Source organism: Lutjanus erythropterus, chromosome 21 (assembly GCF_056507025.1).
Source record: "Lutjanus erythropterus isolate fLutEry1 chromosome 21, fLutEry1.hap2, whole genome shotgun sequence".
Classification (NCBI taxonomy): domain Eukaryota; kingdom Metazoa; phylum Chordata; class Actinopteri; order Lutjaniformes; family Lutjanidae; genus Lutjanus; species Lutjanus erythropterus.
In genome coordinates, this window is record NC_139337.1 from 1,807,558 (window position 1) to 1,825,949 (window position 18,392).

At 39.9% G+C, this 18,392-nt stretch overlaps 1 protein-coding gene across 4 annotated transcripts in view; it reads left to right on the plus strand.

Annotated features, from left to right (window-relative positions):
- The window catches only part of LOC146307185 (rho guanine nucleotide exchange factor 4-like), a 199,703-nt gene that overhangs the window by 97,875 nt on the left and 83,436 nt on the right, over positions 1-18,392 (plus strand). For 2 of the 4 annotated variants that reach the window (XM_084746808.1, XM_084746809.1), the window contains 2 exons: positions 786-1,058; positions 1,460-1,589. In XM_084746808.1, the coding sequence (XP_084602934.1) occupies positions 786-1,058; positions 1,460-1,589 (403 nt within the window). Of the gene's footprint in view, positions 1-785; positions 1,059-1,459; positions 1,590-8,681; positions 9,289-18,392 lie in introns of those variants that run through there. The other 2 variants (XM_084746810.1, XM_084746811.1) reach the window with 2 other exon arrangements.

Below are 18,392 nucleotides of genomic sequence, written 5' to 3' on the forward strand. Positions count from 1 at the left end.
TTAAGGGGGTGGGATTTTGTGGGTTTCTGATTTTTTAAATTCTTTTTCTGTGCTATATAAATAAAATTATTATTATTAAAAAAATATTAAAAACAAAGAAGAAACACTGAACGCATAGATGTGTCCAAACATTTGACTGGTACTGTTTATCATCTGAGCCTGGACAGACATGGATGTAAACTGCAACTTGACTGGTTGGCAGAGGCATACAACCGTGAGGCTGTAATTCTAGTTTTTTCCAGACACACTGGCACTATCATAGTAACATTTTACATCTTACCCATTAATAAGTTAAGTACAAATAAATAACAGGAGAGATCATACTTCACAGCGTCAGGAGGACAAACAGTGTCAACTAGAAGCTGAGGAGGGGACGTTGGCCTAATCCTATTCTGATGCCACAAAAGACATGAAAGCAGTGATGAAAGATGAAAAGAAGTTGGCAGTTATTTGATCGATTTAGCATTTATGTTGCCTTACTTGAACCTAGGTGTGTGACCACTCTGCATGTAGAATGCAATGAAATTGAAACTTAATATCCATGACACTGAACCTGCTTAAGTGTTGGGTTGACTAGTCAGCTTTATTTCAGTGACTGGAAGAGCCTTTCTCTTATCATTTCATACATTGACAGTATAGATTGTGTACTTGTCCTGTATCCAAGATTAAAATCATCATCTAAAGTTAAAAAGTAGCCACAGTCATGCACTGTACCTGTGGGACTTAGAGGGAGTGGAGTTGAGAAAAGATGACTGTAACTAACCAGTTAACTGTGCACTCAAAAGGGCACACAAAACAGCAGTCGAGCCTCCAGCCAGTCCAGAGCAAGAAGGCTGTTGGAGGTGAAGGGTGAGGGGAAGGCCTCTGTGGTTCCTGGCGGGCTGAGGACTGGCTGCTGGGTGGACACGGGCAGCGATGGAGGCAGCCGGCAGCGAAGGCGGAAGTGTTCAGATGACCTCTGGATTGAAGAGCAAAAGAAATACAAACGCAAACTGGCCAGAGCCATCAGGGGGAGTGTGGGCCAGCTCAGCACACTGTTATCTGCAGACATGGACAAAGTAAGATGTGGCCACAGCGTGGTGAGCTGCAAGCGCAAAGATCCAGACTTTGGAAGTCTTTGTAATCCTCATCTTCTGCCTTCTTTGCCTTCCTCCTGAGTTTCCGTTCTTCCTGGACAGTCTGTTTCTCTCTGCTGGCTTCTGACAGTTTTTCTTGGAAATGAAGCCTGGCCGTCTGTCATCATTTCACTTTCTGTCTCAGGCATGGCCTCCTCATCTATTTTCTCCACCCCTCTCCGCTGTCATTCATGCATGCCTTTTCAACTCGTATTCTTTTCTTTGCATGTCACTCTGTTATATCCAGTAAGTGACCGTCTGTTACGGCTTTATGTCCAGTTCGTCATTCAGCAAATAAATAAATGGCAGTAATAATTTGAACTAATCCTCTTCCGTTTCCACAGGCTGATGCTGGGGTCACCTTGGGACCCATCGAGGCTTTCCAGGGGATGCCCCTCAAGGCCCACTGCTTCTCTCAGAGCACCCCCATCGGCCTCGACTGTCTGGGCTGGAGAAGACGCATCTCCTACACCTGTAAGTACCCACTCAGCTTCAGTCTTCTGCGTTTTAAATACTGCACTCTTATTCAGCCTGACTTGGGGTTGTTGACTGGTGCACCAGGTGATGTCTCTAACCAGGAGGATGTTCAATTATTTCATTGTTGTGTGATGTGTGACAGAGCTGTGGCTTGAGAGAGAGAGCGGTTTATCCACTAGTTCTGCAATCCCACATGTCAAAGTGTCTTTGAGCAAGAAACCGTACTCCAAGTTGCTCCTAACAGGCAGGCCAGCGCCTTGCATGGCAGCTCCAGCACAAGTGTGTGTGTGACTTGGTGAATGAGAGGCAAATCGTTGCTTTGTTAAGGTAAAAAGTGCTCTTTAAATGCATCCTTCTACCAGTTAGGGTTTGGTGCTGAACCCTCTAGTGCAGCTGGCTGACAGGAGAATGTTCAGAGCTTATTCTCATATTGTGCTCTGCTTGAAGTGGGATTTTGTAGCTTACTTTTGAGATGTACCTAGTCCCAGTTTCCATCTTATTTTCTTGTTATAATTTAATGTTCCGCAAGTAGCTGTGTGGAGACCTTGCTTCATTATTATTTGCTGAAGTCTACTTCTATAATAGACTGACAAATAATTACATGAGATATCTCAAATAAAAACAGTTTTAACAGGAGAAGAACTGCCAAATGTAACAGTGTATATTAGCATGTTATTCTATTATTACAAACACACGGGCTGAAATTTTTCAGTTCGTTATTTGGTTATAGATTGGACTAAATCCTGGACTTGGACTAGTTTTCTGTGTACCCTCATAAGTTGTTATGGGAGGACAATGTTAGGACATGTCCAGTCAGGGTTGGCATTAATACAGAACCAGTGCAGTTCCCTGTTTAACCTGCTGGCTGCAGTAAACTCTCACTGAAACTCAAAGCTCAGAAAGTCCCTCTAACCAGATGCACATCCACACAACCAGATATGAAGATGCCATCAGATTCTTTGTGGACACAAACAAAACAAAACATTTTAGCTCATAAATTAGCATAGGAAAAAGCTGTTTCAATATATGGCTGTTAAATACTGTCTTACCAGCCAAACAGGAACATTGCCTCAGTAACTAGCAGATTAATATTTCTACTGGAAAATATCTGGTTCGAGGTAATGAGACAAGGAACCTTATTCAATAGCTGCAAATCTGAACACACTGGCAACACGTTGTCCTTATTTATGTCTCCTGTTATCCACCCACCCTTTTACATACTGTGGTATTTATTCTCTTTCCTTCAGGAGAGCCATATAAGTATTTCTTTTTATGTTTTATATTGGAGAAGACAGAATAAAGCAGAAAGCTGTTTTAGAGTCAACCAACATGGCCTTTGATTATATACATTTCCTGAATCTAGTCTTTAACAAGACCTGTAGGATGAACGCTTCACATAATATTTATCTCCATTAAAATAATCACATCTGGTCAGTAGTGAGCTTCCACATCCAACAGTGAGAATAATGACATCAGTGCTGAAATGTTACTCACCTGGCCAAACCGGTATAACAGTAGCTTTTCCAAGTGGCACAACAAAGGTCCACAAGTACCTGGGCGAGCACTGCAGCTGATATAAGTCCTACTCTTATATCATTAAATCATTTTAAGCAAACATCAGAATAGGTAATTTTGTTCTCATTTTTGTGTGATGGCCTTTGAGAAGAAGCTGTTTGGTGCTTAGCTCATGCTGTAGCATGGCTGACAAGTCACTAAACTTGTGTTTGTACATTTTTGCCAGTTTAGTGGGTCCACCTATCTAAAACAAATACTTTCTAGTGCAGCTGTCATGCAGTAAATCCTACCAGTTACAACATTCAGTTTGTGTTGGAACAGTTGCAGAGACGTATTGATTCAACCTTTTGGCCTTTTTTGAGGATGTGGTTTGTGGTGTTCTTGAATTGAGAAGTGTGTCCACTATTTTGTCCATGCTGTTTTTATCATCAGTGTGAACCAGCTATGATGTCACCAGTGAGTTTGTGGATGACGGTTTTGAAGCCTAGAGTTTGGCAGTATGCGGGTCGCATCTCGTCTTTTTTTTGCAACCAGGGCATTCACAGTCCTGACGAGAGCGTGGAGCTGGTGGGTGATGTTCTGCGACTTGGGCAGTGCTTGATTTGGCTCCTCTGTTCAGCAGGAAAACATGGCGGCCTGCCTGGTCACAAAGTTTCTCATATTACAAGGAAACAGTCTCTAAAATATGTCTCTGGAAATGTTTGAGGCGAGAAGTAAGCAATGTAGTAACAGCATATTGATCCATATTTGACAGCACTGCCTAGTGTGATCTGCCTAGTGTTTGGTGAGCCCTGTGTGTTGCACTAAACAGGTGCACTGAGAATGAGCTGTCAATCACATTGTAGCCCCGCCCTAAAACATACCCTGCTTTGCGGGCTGTTTTACTTTAAACAGGACTATAATTTACTAAGTGAGCATCATGCTGTATTGAAGAAGACTTGAAAGTAGTGATTAAACTCATTAAGAAACTGTTTACTGAGGTCATAAATCAACTGAGAAGTAGCCTCATATTCTAATAAGAATCAGTACAATCAGACCTTTTTTCAATTTTTTTTAATAAAAACTGTACTGACTGTACAGTATTAGGGATGTCATGATATCAGAAATTTAGTAGTCGATACCAATGCCAGTGAATTTTCATTATTCTCAATACCCAATTCAGTACCATGATAAAAAACAAAAACAAATAAAAAATTCAGCCATTATTATTTTTCTTTGCCACAAAACTCTTGGGAGCTTCAAGGACAAAATACTGACGGGGATATTTATTCTGCCTGAGACACTGTCAGGGGAGCATGTTTCCATGTCTGGAAAGTGATGCAAAAGTACACTCATTTCTGCTGCTAAACTTTGAATGTAAGTTGAACTGTAGTGCAGCAATAGTTTACATTTACTGACATGGTGAGTTATATAATGTTATATTTTGTAATTTTGATGACAGGTGACAGGGGCCGACAACCTATGTGTACATTATGTTAGCTTCTAGAGTTTAACTGTGGAACATCGTGAAACATAACTGGCAACACAGCAGTGCAGCAGTCTCACTAAAAACTACTGGTAGTGTGTATTTCAGGATAACAAAGAGAACACATGAGCTGCTTCGCTAAGTTAGCTCACTAGCTTGGAAGTGTTTCCTCCTTTGTTCTGAAAAGTCTGACATAGTGGTTATTGAGAGTTTATTAGGCCCTGATGATCCACCACAAACACTAGTCGCCTTCTTCCACACATGGCTGTCATATGTGTACTGTTTCTGTCTTCGACAAGTCAAAGAGTTGTGACTGCTGCTGCACATGTCTATCTTACACGTCATTGTTATTGTTCCACCATGTTTTCTTATTCCTTATGTGCTATTGTCGGTTTACTTACCTATGATATAGAGCTATACTCGTGTATACTTGTTGTTCCTGAATGCATCACTTGTCTTGGGCTCTCTTTAGACCATACCTGCACACACACACACACACACACACACACACACACACACAGTCAGGCTCTTGCAGTGAGGTCAGTGGTCTTGCTCCAGAGATCCTCAGTGTAATTACATTCACTGGACTAAATTGAATAGTGAGCTGAATCATAAGAAGTGTCACCTCACTCACACAATGGGACAGCACACACACAGTGAAGCCACTTTAATCTTTTTACACAATGCAGTGCATTATCATTGTGATCCCCAACAGAGCAGTTAATCTGTACAGTGATATATCTCTTTTTCTCATGTAATCTTTCTTAAGGCTCTTTCATTAGGCTGAAATCCCTCAGTAATGGTGCTCTGATGTTGAAAAGTCAGACAGTCAGCTGATAAGTCACACACTGTTAGCCTCGTGTGAAGTGTGTGGCTGCAGATTGAGCCTGACAGAGACTTACCTATGACAGGCCTACATGGACAACACTGTCTTCTGGCTGCATATTAAATATGGTACAATTAAAGGCACAGTTTGTAATTTTTGCCACTAGGGGTTGCTCAATCAAAACAATAACAAAAGACAGAATTGAATGTTCTCACTCTCTGATATATCATGTGGTGTTTATCCAGAGTTTTTTTTTTTTTTTTTTTTTTTTTTTTTAGAAATGAGAAAGAGGAGTTAAAAAGAAAATGACTCCATTGGTTTTGAACACTGTTGGAAACCTTTGGGCTAATGTGATAATAGTAAACATAAAGAAATTACATGCACCAAGTGCTTCACATATAAAAGACATGGAATGAACATAAAGACAGGAATATAATGCCACAATTAATGTAAATAAGATGGAAAATAAAATCCACATCTAAAAATAAGATACAAAGAATACATGGAAAATGAAAACTCCTGAGAAAATAAGCATAATAAAATTTAAGTAAAAATAACTGTTATACATTATAGCTTTAAAGCTGTATAGAGGAAATGTGAATGCATGCAACAGAAAATATTTGATGAAGTGAGGAATAAAGGAAGTTACAGAATTTATTGATATACCTGAGCCCAATTAAATTATATATTGTCCTTCTCTGTTCTTTATTTGGTGTCATACACACACTTGCAGTATTCAGATTGGTGTGATAAGCTATCACTGTGTAATAAATATCATCACTCCAGTTCAGCATGTTTCCTAGACTTGTGGTTCTGCTTGAAGGGCAGATGAAGTTCTCAGTTTGTGTGAGTGCATGCACATTTCTTCAGTGTGTGTGTGTGTGTGTGTGTGTGTGTGTCTGTGTCTGTGTGTGTACTATGCCACAGATGATATCTAATATCTCTGTCTTGGTGTCACAATCTGCCTTTTTTGGCTTTACTCCATCTGCTGTTCCCATCACTGTGACATTTTCCTCCTCGGCACCCTGTATTGTGTGTGTGTGGGCTGATGGAGCAAAACACTGAAGTCAGAGCTCTGATACACAGGCTCCGGATCGCTGGGAGGAAGATTAGATGGCAGGAAACACAGTTAAAATAGGACTGAACACAAGGAACTGAGTAATTAAGGCAGAAGGAGATTTTGAGTTCAGTCTTGTTTGAAGTGGTTGAAATGATAAAAAAATAAAATAAAATAAAATTCTCACTCACCTCTGTGGTATCTATCCATGCAGATATGTTTGGTTTGATGTGTCGAGATTTGGGGACACCACACATGTTGTCAAGGATAGATAGTAGAAAATAGTTCCAGATAAAGCTGTAGTTCTGTGAGTTATCCAGATACTGTTCTTGTTGCTCTTAATGCTTTTTACTGTCATGTTTCAAGGCTGTGAGCAACACAAGTTAAATTCCATCACCTGTATTGTGGTACATCTCATAACTGAAAGAGCAGCTTAACAGCAGCAGGAAATCTTGTTTTTATGGTTGGTTTAATCAGGAGCTACAGTGATTAGATGATTAATCAACAAAATATATTTTGATAATTGAAAATAAGCATGAGCAAAAATAGCAGTAATTCACTGGTTGCAGCTTCTCACACATGAAAATTCTCTAGTGTTGGTAGTAAACTGTATGTCTATGTGGACCGTTGGTTGGACAGAACAAGCAATTTGAAGACGTCAACTCTGGCTTTGGGAAATTGTGATTTTTAAAAAAAAGTTTTATATCATCTGTAATATATTTTGGGTACTGAATAATGATCATCAAAGAGGGAAAATGCTAAGTTGAAATACTGGTTTCTCCAACAACAGCACCACAGCCATCATGTTCTGCTTTGAAATTTCCATTTCACGTTTGTTTTTGTTTTGGCCACGCTGCCTGTTTCACCTTTATTCACTTTACAAAGAGCTGAAATCAATACAGAATGTTTGCTGAATGACTGAGTATCTGTTTATGAGTGGTAAAACATCATTAATAATCATCTAGAGGGAGTTAAATTAGGCAAAATGATTTCACCACTGCTGAGCATGCTGGGAATTTGTCCTTTAAAAGTTACTGTATTGTGTTTTTCCTCATCACTGGTACCCTAGTGCTTACTCTGTGGTAAGTTTAAGGTCTTTTGAAATAATATTATCCTGCAAGGAGTACAGTCTACACCTGCTCTGTATGGAAGGATACAAAGAGATAACTGTTCTGATTGTTCTGATTTGATTTACATAAATGTCAAGAGTTTCACTGATATAGCCATCTGCCAACATACAGTATGTTGAGCTATTAGAAGAATCTGATGTATCATCCTCCTATGCTATTGTCATATAATATTTATTTATAATTTGAACTGATATAATTAATATTTGTATTGTGCAGTATTGTTATAGCACTGTATCCTGTCAACTGGGCAAACAATGAATGACTATATTTAAAATCAGTTAAAAGATATTGCATATTGCATTATAAATCACCCAAAACTACTATCTGTGACACCACTAGCGCTGCAACAATTAATTGATTAATTGAATATTAATCGATCATGAAATGAATCCCCAACTATTTTGATAATCAATTAATCATAATTTTTTAAGAAAAGGGTTAGTGATTTAGTGAAATTCTCTGTTTTCAGCTTCTTAAATGTGAATATTTTCTGGTTTCTTCACTCCTCTCTGACAGTAAATGTGTCTTTGGGTTGTGGACAAAACCAGACATTTGAGGATGTCACCTTCAGCTTTGATATTTTTCACCATTTTCTGACATTTCATGGACCATATGACCAATTGATTAGTTGAGAAAATAATCGACAGATTAATTGATGATGAAAATAATTATTTGCAGTCCGAAAACCCCATTATTTATATACATACAGACATATTCACTACACCTGACTCATCACAGTCACAGAGCCACTCTGACTGAAAATAAACAGGAGTTTAATCTGAAAATCTGCTCTGTAACTCACTGTAGATTTGAAAACCAACATAGTGTAGAGTGTTTATGTGTGTATACTGTGTGTGTGTATTTGTTGTGTGTTTGGGAGGCTGGAGGGGGGGGTGGGCTGAGGGAGGGCTGGCTGTTTTCAGTCTCCACCTAAATGGATACTGCACCATTAGTGAGCCTGTCCACGCTGTCGCTGGCGGGCAAATGACGCGGTCGAGCTGCAGAAGCCCCCCTGCAGGACCCCCACTGATGTCAGCCCTGAGAGAGAGGGAGAGAGAGTGAGTTAATGTGAGGAAATGAAGCAGTGTGCAAATGGGTAGAGAGAGGCAGAGAAACAGGAGCAGAGAGAGAGGAGGCTGCTGCTGTATGAGAGCAGAGAGGTGAAGGAGGAGGAGAGCAGTGCTGCTACAGCTCTCCTTTTCTGTGCACGGAAGGAGGAAGCAGCAAGTTGACAGCTGAAGCTTACCTCAGCGAATAGTGCAGCAGATCTGAGGCAGGAGGCCACCTCCTCCTCCTCCCTGCCTCCTCCTCCTCTGCGCTCTCTCCCTGCCGGGGGAATAAACCACCTGCTCTGCCGCCTCGCCTCCTCTTCATCTCCACTCACTCCTTCACTGCCCACCTTCATTTCCCCCCCTTGTTGCCGTGCATCCAAATTGGGATGCGGACCCAGCAGGGCTCGGAGGGGGGCGTGCCCCTGCCTGGGGGCAGCTGTGGCAGCAGTGGCAGCGGCAGCTCGGGGCTGTCGCCTGGCTCTGACTCGGACGGAGGAAGCCCGACAGGCGGAGGGGTGGACAGCATGGTGGACGGAGGTCTCGGGGTGGGTGGATGTATGGGTGGAGGTGGAGGAGGAGGTAGCTTGGGCGGCACTCTGAGGGGGGTCCTGTCTCGCTATTGGAGCTTGGAGAGCCTGCATTCCACCACAGGTAAGTGTCTGCACACACGATGCAGGTCTGTGCACATCTCCATACAATCTCCAACTTGTAAATGTGAAGTGTGTTCTTCACGCACATGGACGCACACATTGAACACTGAGCACACGTGCACAGCAGCACACTGACACACTGCCAGCAGGTTAGTGTTATTCAGGCTTGGATTAGAAGTACAGTATGTGTGTGTGTGTGTGTGTGCGTGCGTCATGCCAGCCGCTGAGCTGACACCCGCTGACAGGGTAGGTGCTGTGTTGATGTGTTTGGGTGGGCCGGCTGCTTGGTTTTCTAGTCATGCAGAAAGAGCCAGAAAATACCAACAGCTTTGCCTTTCACAGCATGGCGTCTTACAGTGTCCTTGTCACTGATGTGAATCTGTGTGCTTATCTGCTATCACATGGGTTATATACGTGTGTGTGTGTGTGTGTGTGTGTGTGTGTGTTTGCTAAGGTTGCACTCATGGTGGCCCTGAGGTAGCATAAAGGATCTGCCTGCCCCTCCTCAAGTCACAGGACTTGAGCTGGGTATCATCTGAAATTTTTTCAAAATCAGTGCTGGAGATTTTTTATAATTTTTTGCTGGTGATTTGAAAGATTCACACACACACTCAAACCAGTACCATCCAGTCCCTCCAGGAAGTTGCAATGTAGTATTCGCAACAAGTAATGCAAATTCAGCCAATCCTCCTGAGTTCAGCGTGACCTTGCTATTTTGTCCAACCACTGCAACTTTTCTGCAAATTTGACCAATTATTATAGTTCCAGAGTTCCAGCAAACATAGCAGTCCCCCGTGCTAAAATCATACATGTATGTGTCAATGAATTGACTCAGTGTTTTATTTACTATTTTGTTGTCTTTTTATTTATTTATTTAGTTATTTCAAAGGTACTGAAGAGGTTTGTTACTGATGCTCTGTGCACTTGTATATTTTTTAAAATACTGTGCTGTTTTTCAATTTGAGTTCCAAAAAGATTTTGCTTCTTTGTTGAATACCCCCCAAGGGAACTTCTTCATTTACATTTAAAGCAGATTTTGCTAGTTTTTGCAATCTTGAGCCTTTGTCATAAGGTTAGATAGAAGTCTAATAACAAGTTGCTGAGTTGTTGTTGATTTTTAATAAATTATACAAAAAAACGATTCAAAGAATTAAAAAATTACAACTTTTTTGCAATTTTCATTTGCTGTTGTAGTTTCTTTGCAAAAAACACCTAAAAACATTGAAACATGCATCACAATTTTTCAGAAAAGCTGCTGTGAAATCAGGTGTTTTACGCTGCAACAATCCCCCAAAAAGCCTGTGAAATCCTGCAGGGACTGAATATTGTGATTATACATGATCAGTGTTGGACACTCTTGTACTTTTTCTGATGTCTTTCTTTGGGAACTAGAAGGGCACTCAGAATAAAACACACCTCCATGTAGACATTAATATTATTAAGCATTTACTCCATATGCCACCAAGCCGCTAAATCTGGTGGCCATAGTACGTTTTTAGTTGCCCACATGTCAACTTGTGTTAAAGGCACTATGTTTGTGAAACTGTAACATTGTGTTGGTGTTGCAGTATGGGGGTAAAACCTGCTGGTAGTGTCAAATATATCAGTATATCTATACTGATATATTTCACATGCTTTCAATACTCATATTTTGCAGTAATAATACTCTGGTTCTAACTGCATTTTCTACCTTTCTCCTATCATAGTCCCGGCTCCTCTCACTTCCTCACAATGAAACTTCATGCCCTCAATGTTGAATCAGTTTAGTAATAAAAATGGTGTTATATATCGATATTTTTCAAGGTATTTTATCAAAACTAGAAATTCTAGTGCCCTGTGGTCAACAAGTAGTGTGGTGACCACAGGGGGGCACCTACATGGAATATTTAGTGGCCACAGAGTAACTTAAGTGTGGCCAGGGACAGTTTGGCCGTAGTTAATGCTGAATCCTGCTAGATCTTTTGTTTCTACAGTGATGTTTGTGATAATGTGATGTTTCGTATGTTTGCAGGTTTGTGAATATGAGATGAATTCAGTCCATTTTGCCACAGACAAGTGAAAAATAATTAGCATACCTGCCTCATGATTTCAATCCACTCCAAAATGTAATGGGTTCTACTTTGGCCTATGCTACACCCTTCCACTAAATTTCATGTAAATCGAGTCGGTAGTTTTTCTATAATCCTGCCGACTGACAAACGCCATCAAAAACAAAACCTTCTTGATGGAGGTGAATCTAAATATTCAATAATGTTGTGAGAACTCTTAGGTAAGCATCAAATATCTGAACTGTTTTACTGATTTAATACCTGAAATAAAGGTTAAAAATGAGCAACTATGAAACTGAACTAAATTGTGGTTTTAGATTTCTTTCACTGTTTTCATCTCAGTATGACAAACAGTTTTTGGATTAGGGCTGCAGTTATTTTCAAAATTGTTCCATCTATAAAGTTCTCAGAGCCAGAGGGCGACATCTTCATATTGATTGATTTTAGGGATGGGCATTGAGAAATGGTGCTAAATTGATATTGGTTCCTGAATGGTCAGTGCCGAAATATTGATAAGCCTAAACGGTGCTGTGATCGATATTCACAATTATGTTTATTTATTAATGCTAATTTGCTCTAACACAGCTGTTAGTGAGTGGCCAGTCGAGACAGACAGACAGCCTCATTTAGGGTGGACTGACATTTAAGGTGGACCAGGCCAGTTACTCTTATTATTATAGTGACAAGCTGCTCCTCCTCTGCTCCGGTTTTGACCCCAGTTACAAAACCATTGCATCTTGTCACAACTTTGCATGTCTTGATTTTTTGCATGAAATAATGGGTGCAAAAATTCTAACAAAATCTGCTTTATTTATTTAATGAAGAGGTGTACTTGGGGGTATTACTCAAATTAAAGCAAGCACAAAATCATAGAATATATAATGTATATAAGTATACAGAACACTGATGAATGTCACTGACAAACCTTCTTTCCTTTTCAGTACCTGTGACAGAATAAAAAAATTTAAATTCCAAAAAAATATTAAAACATTGAGTTGGTTCATTGAAGCCTCACTTGGTGGAAACTGCAGGAAGCTATAATAATTGGGCAAATTTGTGAAAAAGTTGTGTTGATTGTGCAGAATTCACAGGGACTGGTTGAATCTGCATTAATTGTTGCGATTGCAACTTCGCCACTTCCTGACATAGTTTCACTGCAACTTTTGGTTGTGGACATGTTTTTGTCATCAGCAGCAGCAGTTGTAGCTGCAGGTGTGGCAGAGTTGGATTGTCTTACAATAGTGTCTAGCCTGCTTGTTTGCGTACATGGATGATTATCTCATAATTGATACATGTGCCTCCACTCTGCAGCCTTACCTGTCGGCCAGTGTTCCTGTTGTTGTCATGGGCCTGCGTTCACTGTGGCTTTCTGAGAAGGGAGCAGGAAGAATAGAGTGTAGAGAAGCCGGCCGTCGGCTCAGGACTTTGAACAGCTGTGAAATATAAAGCTGGAGCAGCAGAATCAGTGTAGAGGAGACATATTAGCTCACAACACTGTGGCATTTAGCCAGGATCTGCCTCACTGAAATGGCATCACATTAGCTTTATCATGACTCCCAGTTGTTGTCTGTGCGGCTTTGTCAGTCAGGTAGTGTGTGTGTGTGTGTGTGTGATGAGCTGTGGTTTTTAACTTATAAAAGATGACATGTGTATGTTCCAGAGAGGAGGGGGAGGACGGGTGAAGATGTACAGTAGAGTGGGAGGAGGGTCGGATACAGCTCTGAGTATCCCCACTGGAACATTAGCCAGTGTTTATAGCTCAGTGGGAGGTGGAAGAACAAGCGTATGTGATGTATTTACATACATTACACACATTTGGAAGAGTACAGTACATTTACTTTTATTTTATGTGTAGCTACATACAATATGTACTGTGTATATGTGGATATGTCTGTGGCCTGATGCTGTTTCATTCTGTCCAGTCTTTCTTTCTCCCACATACACACTAACGCAGTTGTGTGTACACAACACACACACACACACACACACACACACACACACACACACACCCATAAACGCACGCACACACACAAAGAGCAGCCTGTATCTGCTGCCAACACTGTAAATCTCTACATGTGATGTATCAACAGTCTCACAGCAGTTTGTGATGAATTTAATCTATTAAATTCACATACATGGATACACATTTTTTATTTTCCTCATGGCACAACTTCCAAACTGGTGTATTATCCACTGTTGTTCTCATTTGCAGTCAAGTTGGCGATGATGAATATGCAACATCTGGTTACACCTTCAAAACAGGGATGTCATGATACCAGGAATTTAGTAGTTGATTCCAATACCAGTCAAATTCCATTATTCTCAATCCCAGATTTAATACCACAGTAAAAAAAAAACCCCAAAAACAATAATAAGATTCAGCCATTTTATTTTATTTTATTTTATTGTTTCATTAAAAGACATTAAAATATAGACATGTTGCCAGTGTTTGGGATATAATGTAGTGACAAGTGATTTCTGCTGCTGAACTTTAAATATACAGTAAGTTTGACTAAGAGTGGACGAAATGGTTTAAAATTCCTGACATGGTGACAGACCATTAGTCCAGAAATTAGTTTAAAAGCTAACCTCATATTTTGGTGATAGAAGACACAGTAAGGAGTCAGGATGGTAGCCTACTACTAGCAGCTATGGTTACATTATGTTAGGCGGAACAGAGGAGCGTTTAGTGTTCAGCCTTTGCAAACATCATGGATAGTTACCTACAGCAGTGCAGCTGTCTCAGATAAAACTAATGGTAATGTATATTTCAGAATTATAGGGGCACTTTGGATATGCTGTCAATGTAATATTAACATCTTTGAGGTTCTTGGCTAAGTTGGAAGTGTTTCCTCCTTTTGTCTGAAAAGTTCAATGGCACCGTTTGCAAACTGGTTTTTATTGATTTGTCATCAATCCCTAATGATCCACCTCCTCCATAAAGTACTTGCTTAACTCTTACTGTTCTTTTTGACTATTTGAAATGAACCTGTCACTTCAGCTGCACTTGTTGCTAACTTCAAAGTGTCGTTGACAGCGATGCTGGAAGATGCAACTTCTAGTTCTTCTTATTTCTCTGGGGTTTAACGACTGACTAGAACGATTGTAGGCATATATGCTGTTCCTGTCAGGTCCAGAGGAATTCCTTCCCTGGAACCTACGGTTAGGGACAGCCTGAGAGCATTTTTTTTTTAAATTACATCCAATACCAATATTAATATTGCAACCTTCAGTATCTGATGATATTGATACCTGTTTCCCCTCTTTTCAATAACGAAGTTAATAAAACAGTTGTGTGGATGCATGTTGCTTAGCATAGCCATCTAAAAAACCATCATGGTCAAACTATGAAACAAATATTCTACTGCCATGAAGGACACAAAGCCCACAACATGACTCAGCTCTGCAGTATTACTGCTTCTTTTTAAAACTTATTCACACAACTTTTAGCAGCATTTTTGATTGCTCAGCATGATTCAAACATTCCAACTTGAGATAAATTGTCATTTGTGGTACTTGTGACACATCTCTCTCTACATCATTTAAGTGATTTTTTTATACTAATGGATCATATCAGATCATACTTTCTTTTTTCCCTGATCCAGTGATTTAGGCCAGTATCAGACTGATACTGATACTGAGTATCATATTGGAGCCATCCATACAGTACTGTGGAAAAAAAAAATATATATATATATTTTTTCGGTACTGACGCATCAGTTCTTGTGATATCTCTATTTCAAAATAAAGGTCTTGGTTAGGTTTTAACACCAAACTTGGTTTGGGTGAAAATAACTCCTTCCTTTGAGTATCATTGACTCTCACTCTTTTAAAGCCTTTCTGACTGTTATTAAAACTATTGACAATTCGTGTCCATTTATAGATTATAGATTTTGCAAACTGCACTGAACAATACCTGGGGTGAAAGCTGTGTTTTAATCTCTGGCCTGAAGTACAGTAGTAATCCTCCAATCCATCAGTTCTGTCCCTGTGGACTGTCCTCACAAGGAAAGCATTTGGTTCAAATATGTTATGGTAAGCAACCTCTTTTTTTATTTATTTATTTATTTATTTTATCAACTTTTAATTGCACTTGCAACAAGAAAATAATTCAGGGAGAAAGAAGAGATCAAATGAATGAATAATTAGACAGAAAATGATTTATTAAATTAAAAAGTAAGAAATGCATAACATAATGACAGCATTTACACAACAATAATCATATATGGTCTATGAATCCAAATGCTCTTTGTCAGTAAAAGAGATCCAGGCACTGATGGTTGATTGTTTTGCATTATTCATTCTTGCTACTGACATCTCCATATATGAAATGTCCAATAGAGATCATGGCCAGTGATTCTGGGACAGAGAATGAGGAGGCTGCCAGAGGAGGGCTAACTTTTTTTTTCCACTGTCAGACCGACTAAAAGTCCAAGCATTCAGTGAGACGGGAGACCTAGACAGGAAGTATCATACAATAGTAGCAGCTGGTAAGCGACCTCTCGTGGTCATGTCAATGAGGATGATGGTGGTGAAAGTAGCATTATGTTAGAATAACACTATGCTATAAAACCCCAAGGGGAGGAGCTCAGAGTGGCTAACTGGATTACCACAAATCATCTTACTTAAACATCCAAGACTTCTGTTCCATTAGGTACTGCATGCTGACATGCTGATGGACTGTTGATGTCTTTTAACTACTACAATAACTACTATAATACTGTATATAACTACTGTATCCCTCCCTAATCGTAACTAAGTAGTTTCAAGTGTTCAGCCTGCTTGAAACAAACTAGTTTGATAGATGTGTCATCCAACTGTGTCCAAATAGTTGGACGCAACCCCCACAATTCCTTTGTTGGAGAGATGTGGGGGGAGGCTTTTCAGAGGCAAACAAACACTTTGTTTGACGCAGACTCAGGCCCTTAGATGCCTAAATTTAACTAAACCTTACTCATGGTGGTGGTTGAACAAAAAACCTTCATGAATCACAACTGCCAAATGTTGTCGTCCTGCTGATGAGGACATTAGATAAGAAAAATCTTTATCTGGGTCATTTTGGAAGGCACTGACAAACCAGATATTCAGGCATTTAGTTTGGTCAAAATACATGTAACCACCGCTCTTGTTTTTCTTTGTTTGCCCTTGACAGATCGGAGAGGGAGTGAAGGGGAGTTTGGGGTTGAGATTCCACTGATGGAGATTAGAAGAGAAGTTTAATCTGATTTAGGTTGGAGGATTGGTTTTTTTTTTTTTTTTTGGTTGGAGGGAGCAGGGACAAATGAGAAGTCCCTCCATTTAGTGCTGGCAAAGTGACAGGAGGACGTCTGTCTCCTGCACAACACAGAGCTGTGACAGATAGGAACACACATACACACATGCACACAGTCTGTCCTACTGAGTGTACTACTAAGTGTTTTTAGAGTTTTAGTCTTCTTCATCTTTCCTGGGCTGTCAGTAAGTAAAATTACCCTTTGGCTGTATGGATTTTATGGGCAGCAAGATTAGATTAGACTTGCCTTAGTACAATCAAACTACAGTTAACATACAGTATCATATACAGATCGATAGACACCAAAAATATTGCATGATACCCTGCACCAAAATGTTGCACAGATGCCCTACGCCAAGAAGGAGTAGCAAAATTATCAACAGCACTTCACTTCTGCTGCCCCCACCTCTGCATCCAACATCCAGCCTATAAATCTTGGCTGCCAAACTGGAATTGTGTTTGTGCTAGAAGTAGAAGTTTCCCCCCAGAGGCTAAATCGTTGTCAGACGATAGCCAGTTAGTTCAGAGACTGGTTACTTGGTAGTAATATCTTGTAATAGTATTTATGTATCAGTATCTCTAAAGCTTAAAGGAGAAATATGTAACATATACAGTAATAAATCATAAAATGGCCACGATGTGTCATCAGAGACGAAGGAAACATGTTAAGGTGAAATACTCACTTCACTTTTCATGAACTTTACAGCCACGGTGTCCCTTGAAATTTTCATTCTGGACTGTAATAACTGTTTGGTTTTCCATTTCATATTAATCTGAGTTCAGTTTAATCAAAGTAATCACTGAATGTGTAAGTGTCTGTTAATGAATTGTAAGAAATGATCAATAATCTTGCAGAAGGAGTAGATGTTTATAACTGTTAAATTGAACAAAGTGTTAATGGAGTTGGGCAGCAGTGAGACAGACAGACACTTAACTCTCGTCCAGAGTGTGTTATTTCAGAGCAGTGGGCTTTTGTTTTCAGGATAACAGACTGATCTTTACATTGACGGATAACTGACAGTTATAAACAGCTGATCAACTTACTGTGGAAGACTTGTCCTCATTTGTTATTGTCAATTTTACGAGGTTACAAACAGGATTACAACCTGTTTAATATACGACCCATGGCTCCAAGCTGCTATTTGGACTGCTGTACTATTTTTGTGAACGCAGTGGCTACATATTGCTCCTTAAACCGATTGCCAACTTTCAGATACGCTATATTGCCAAAAGTATGTGGACACCTGAACATTTCACCCCTATGTGATATGCTGCTGCTCTAACAGCCTCCCATCTTCTCTGAGGACCTTCCATCATATGTTGGAATGTGGCTGCTGGGGTTTGCTTCCATTCAGAAACAAGACTATTATTGAGGTCCAACACTGATGTTTGGTGATAAAATCTGCCTCACAGTCAGAGTCTCGGTTCATCCCACTTGGTGTTGGATGTGGTTGAGATTAAGCCAGTCGATTTCTTCCACAACAAACTGGGAAAAAAACATTTCTTTGTGGAGCTGCTTTGTGAATGAGGGCACTGTCATGTAGAATCGGGAAAGGGACAAACACAGACTGTTGACTCCAAATTGGGAGCAAACTATTATCTGAATTCTATGCTATTGTCTTACTTGCCAACCAGTGTTTCCCAAAGTCCAAGTTGTCAGATGTTGTTCAAGTGTTTGTTTACTATCACAGAGGAGTAAAGAAACCAGAAAATACTCACATTTAAGAAGTTGAAATCAGAGAATTTAGACTCTTTTTTAAAATAAGAAATTACTCATACCAGTTA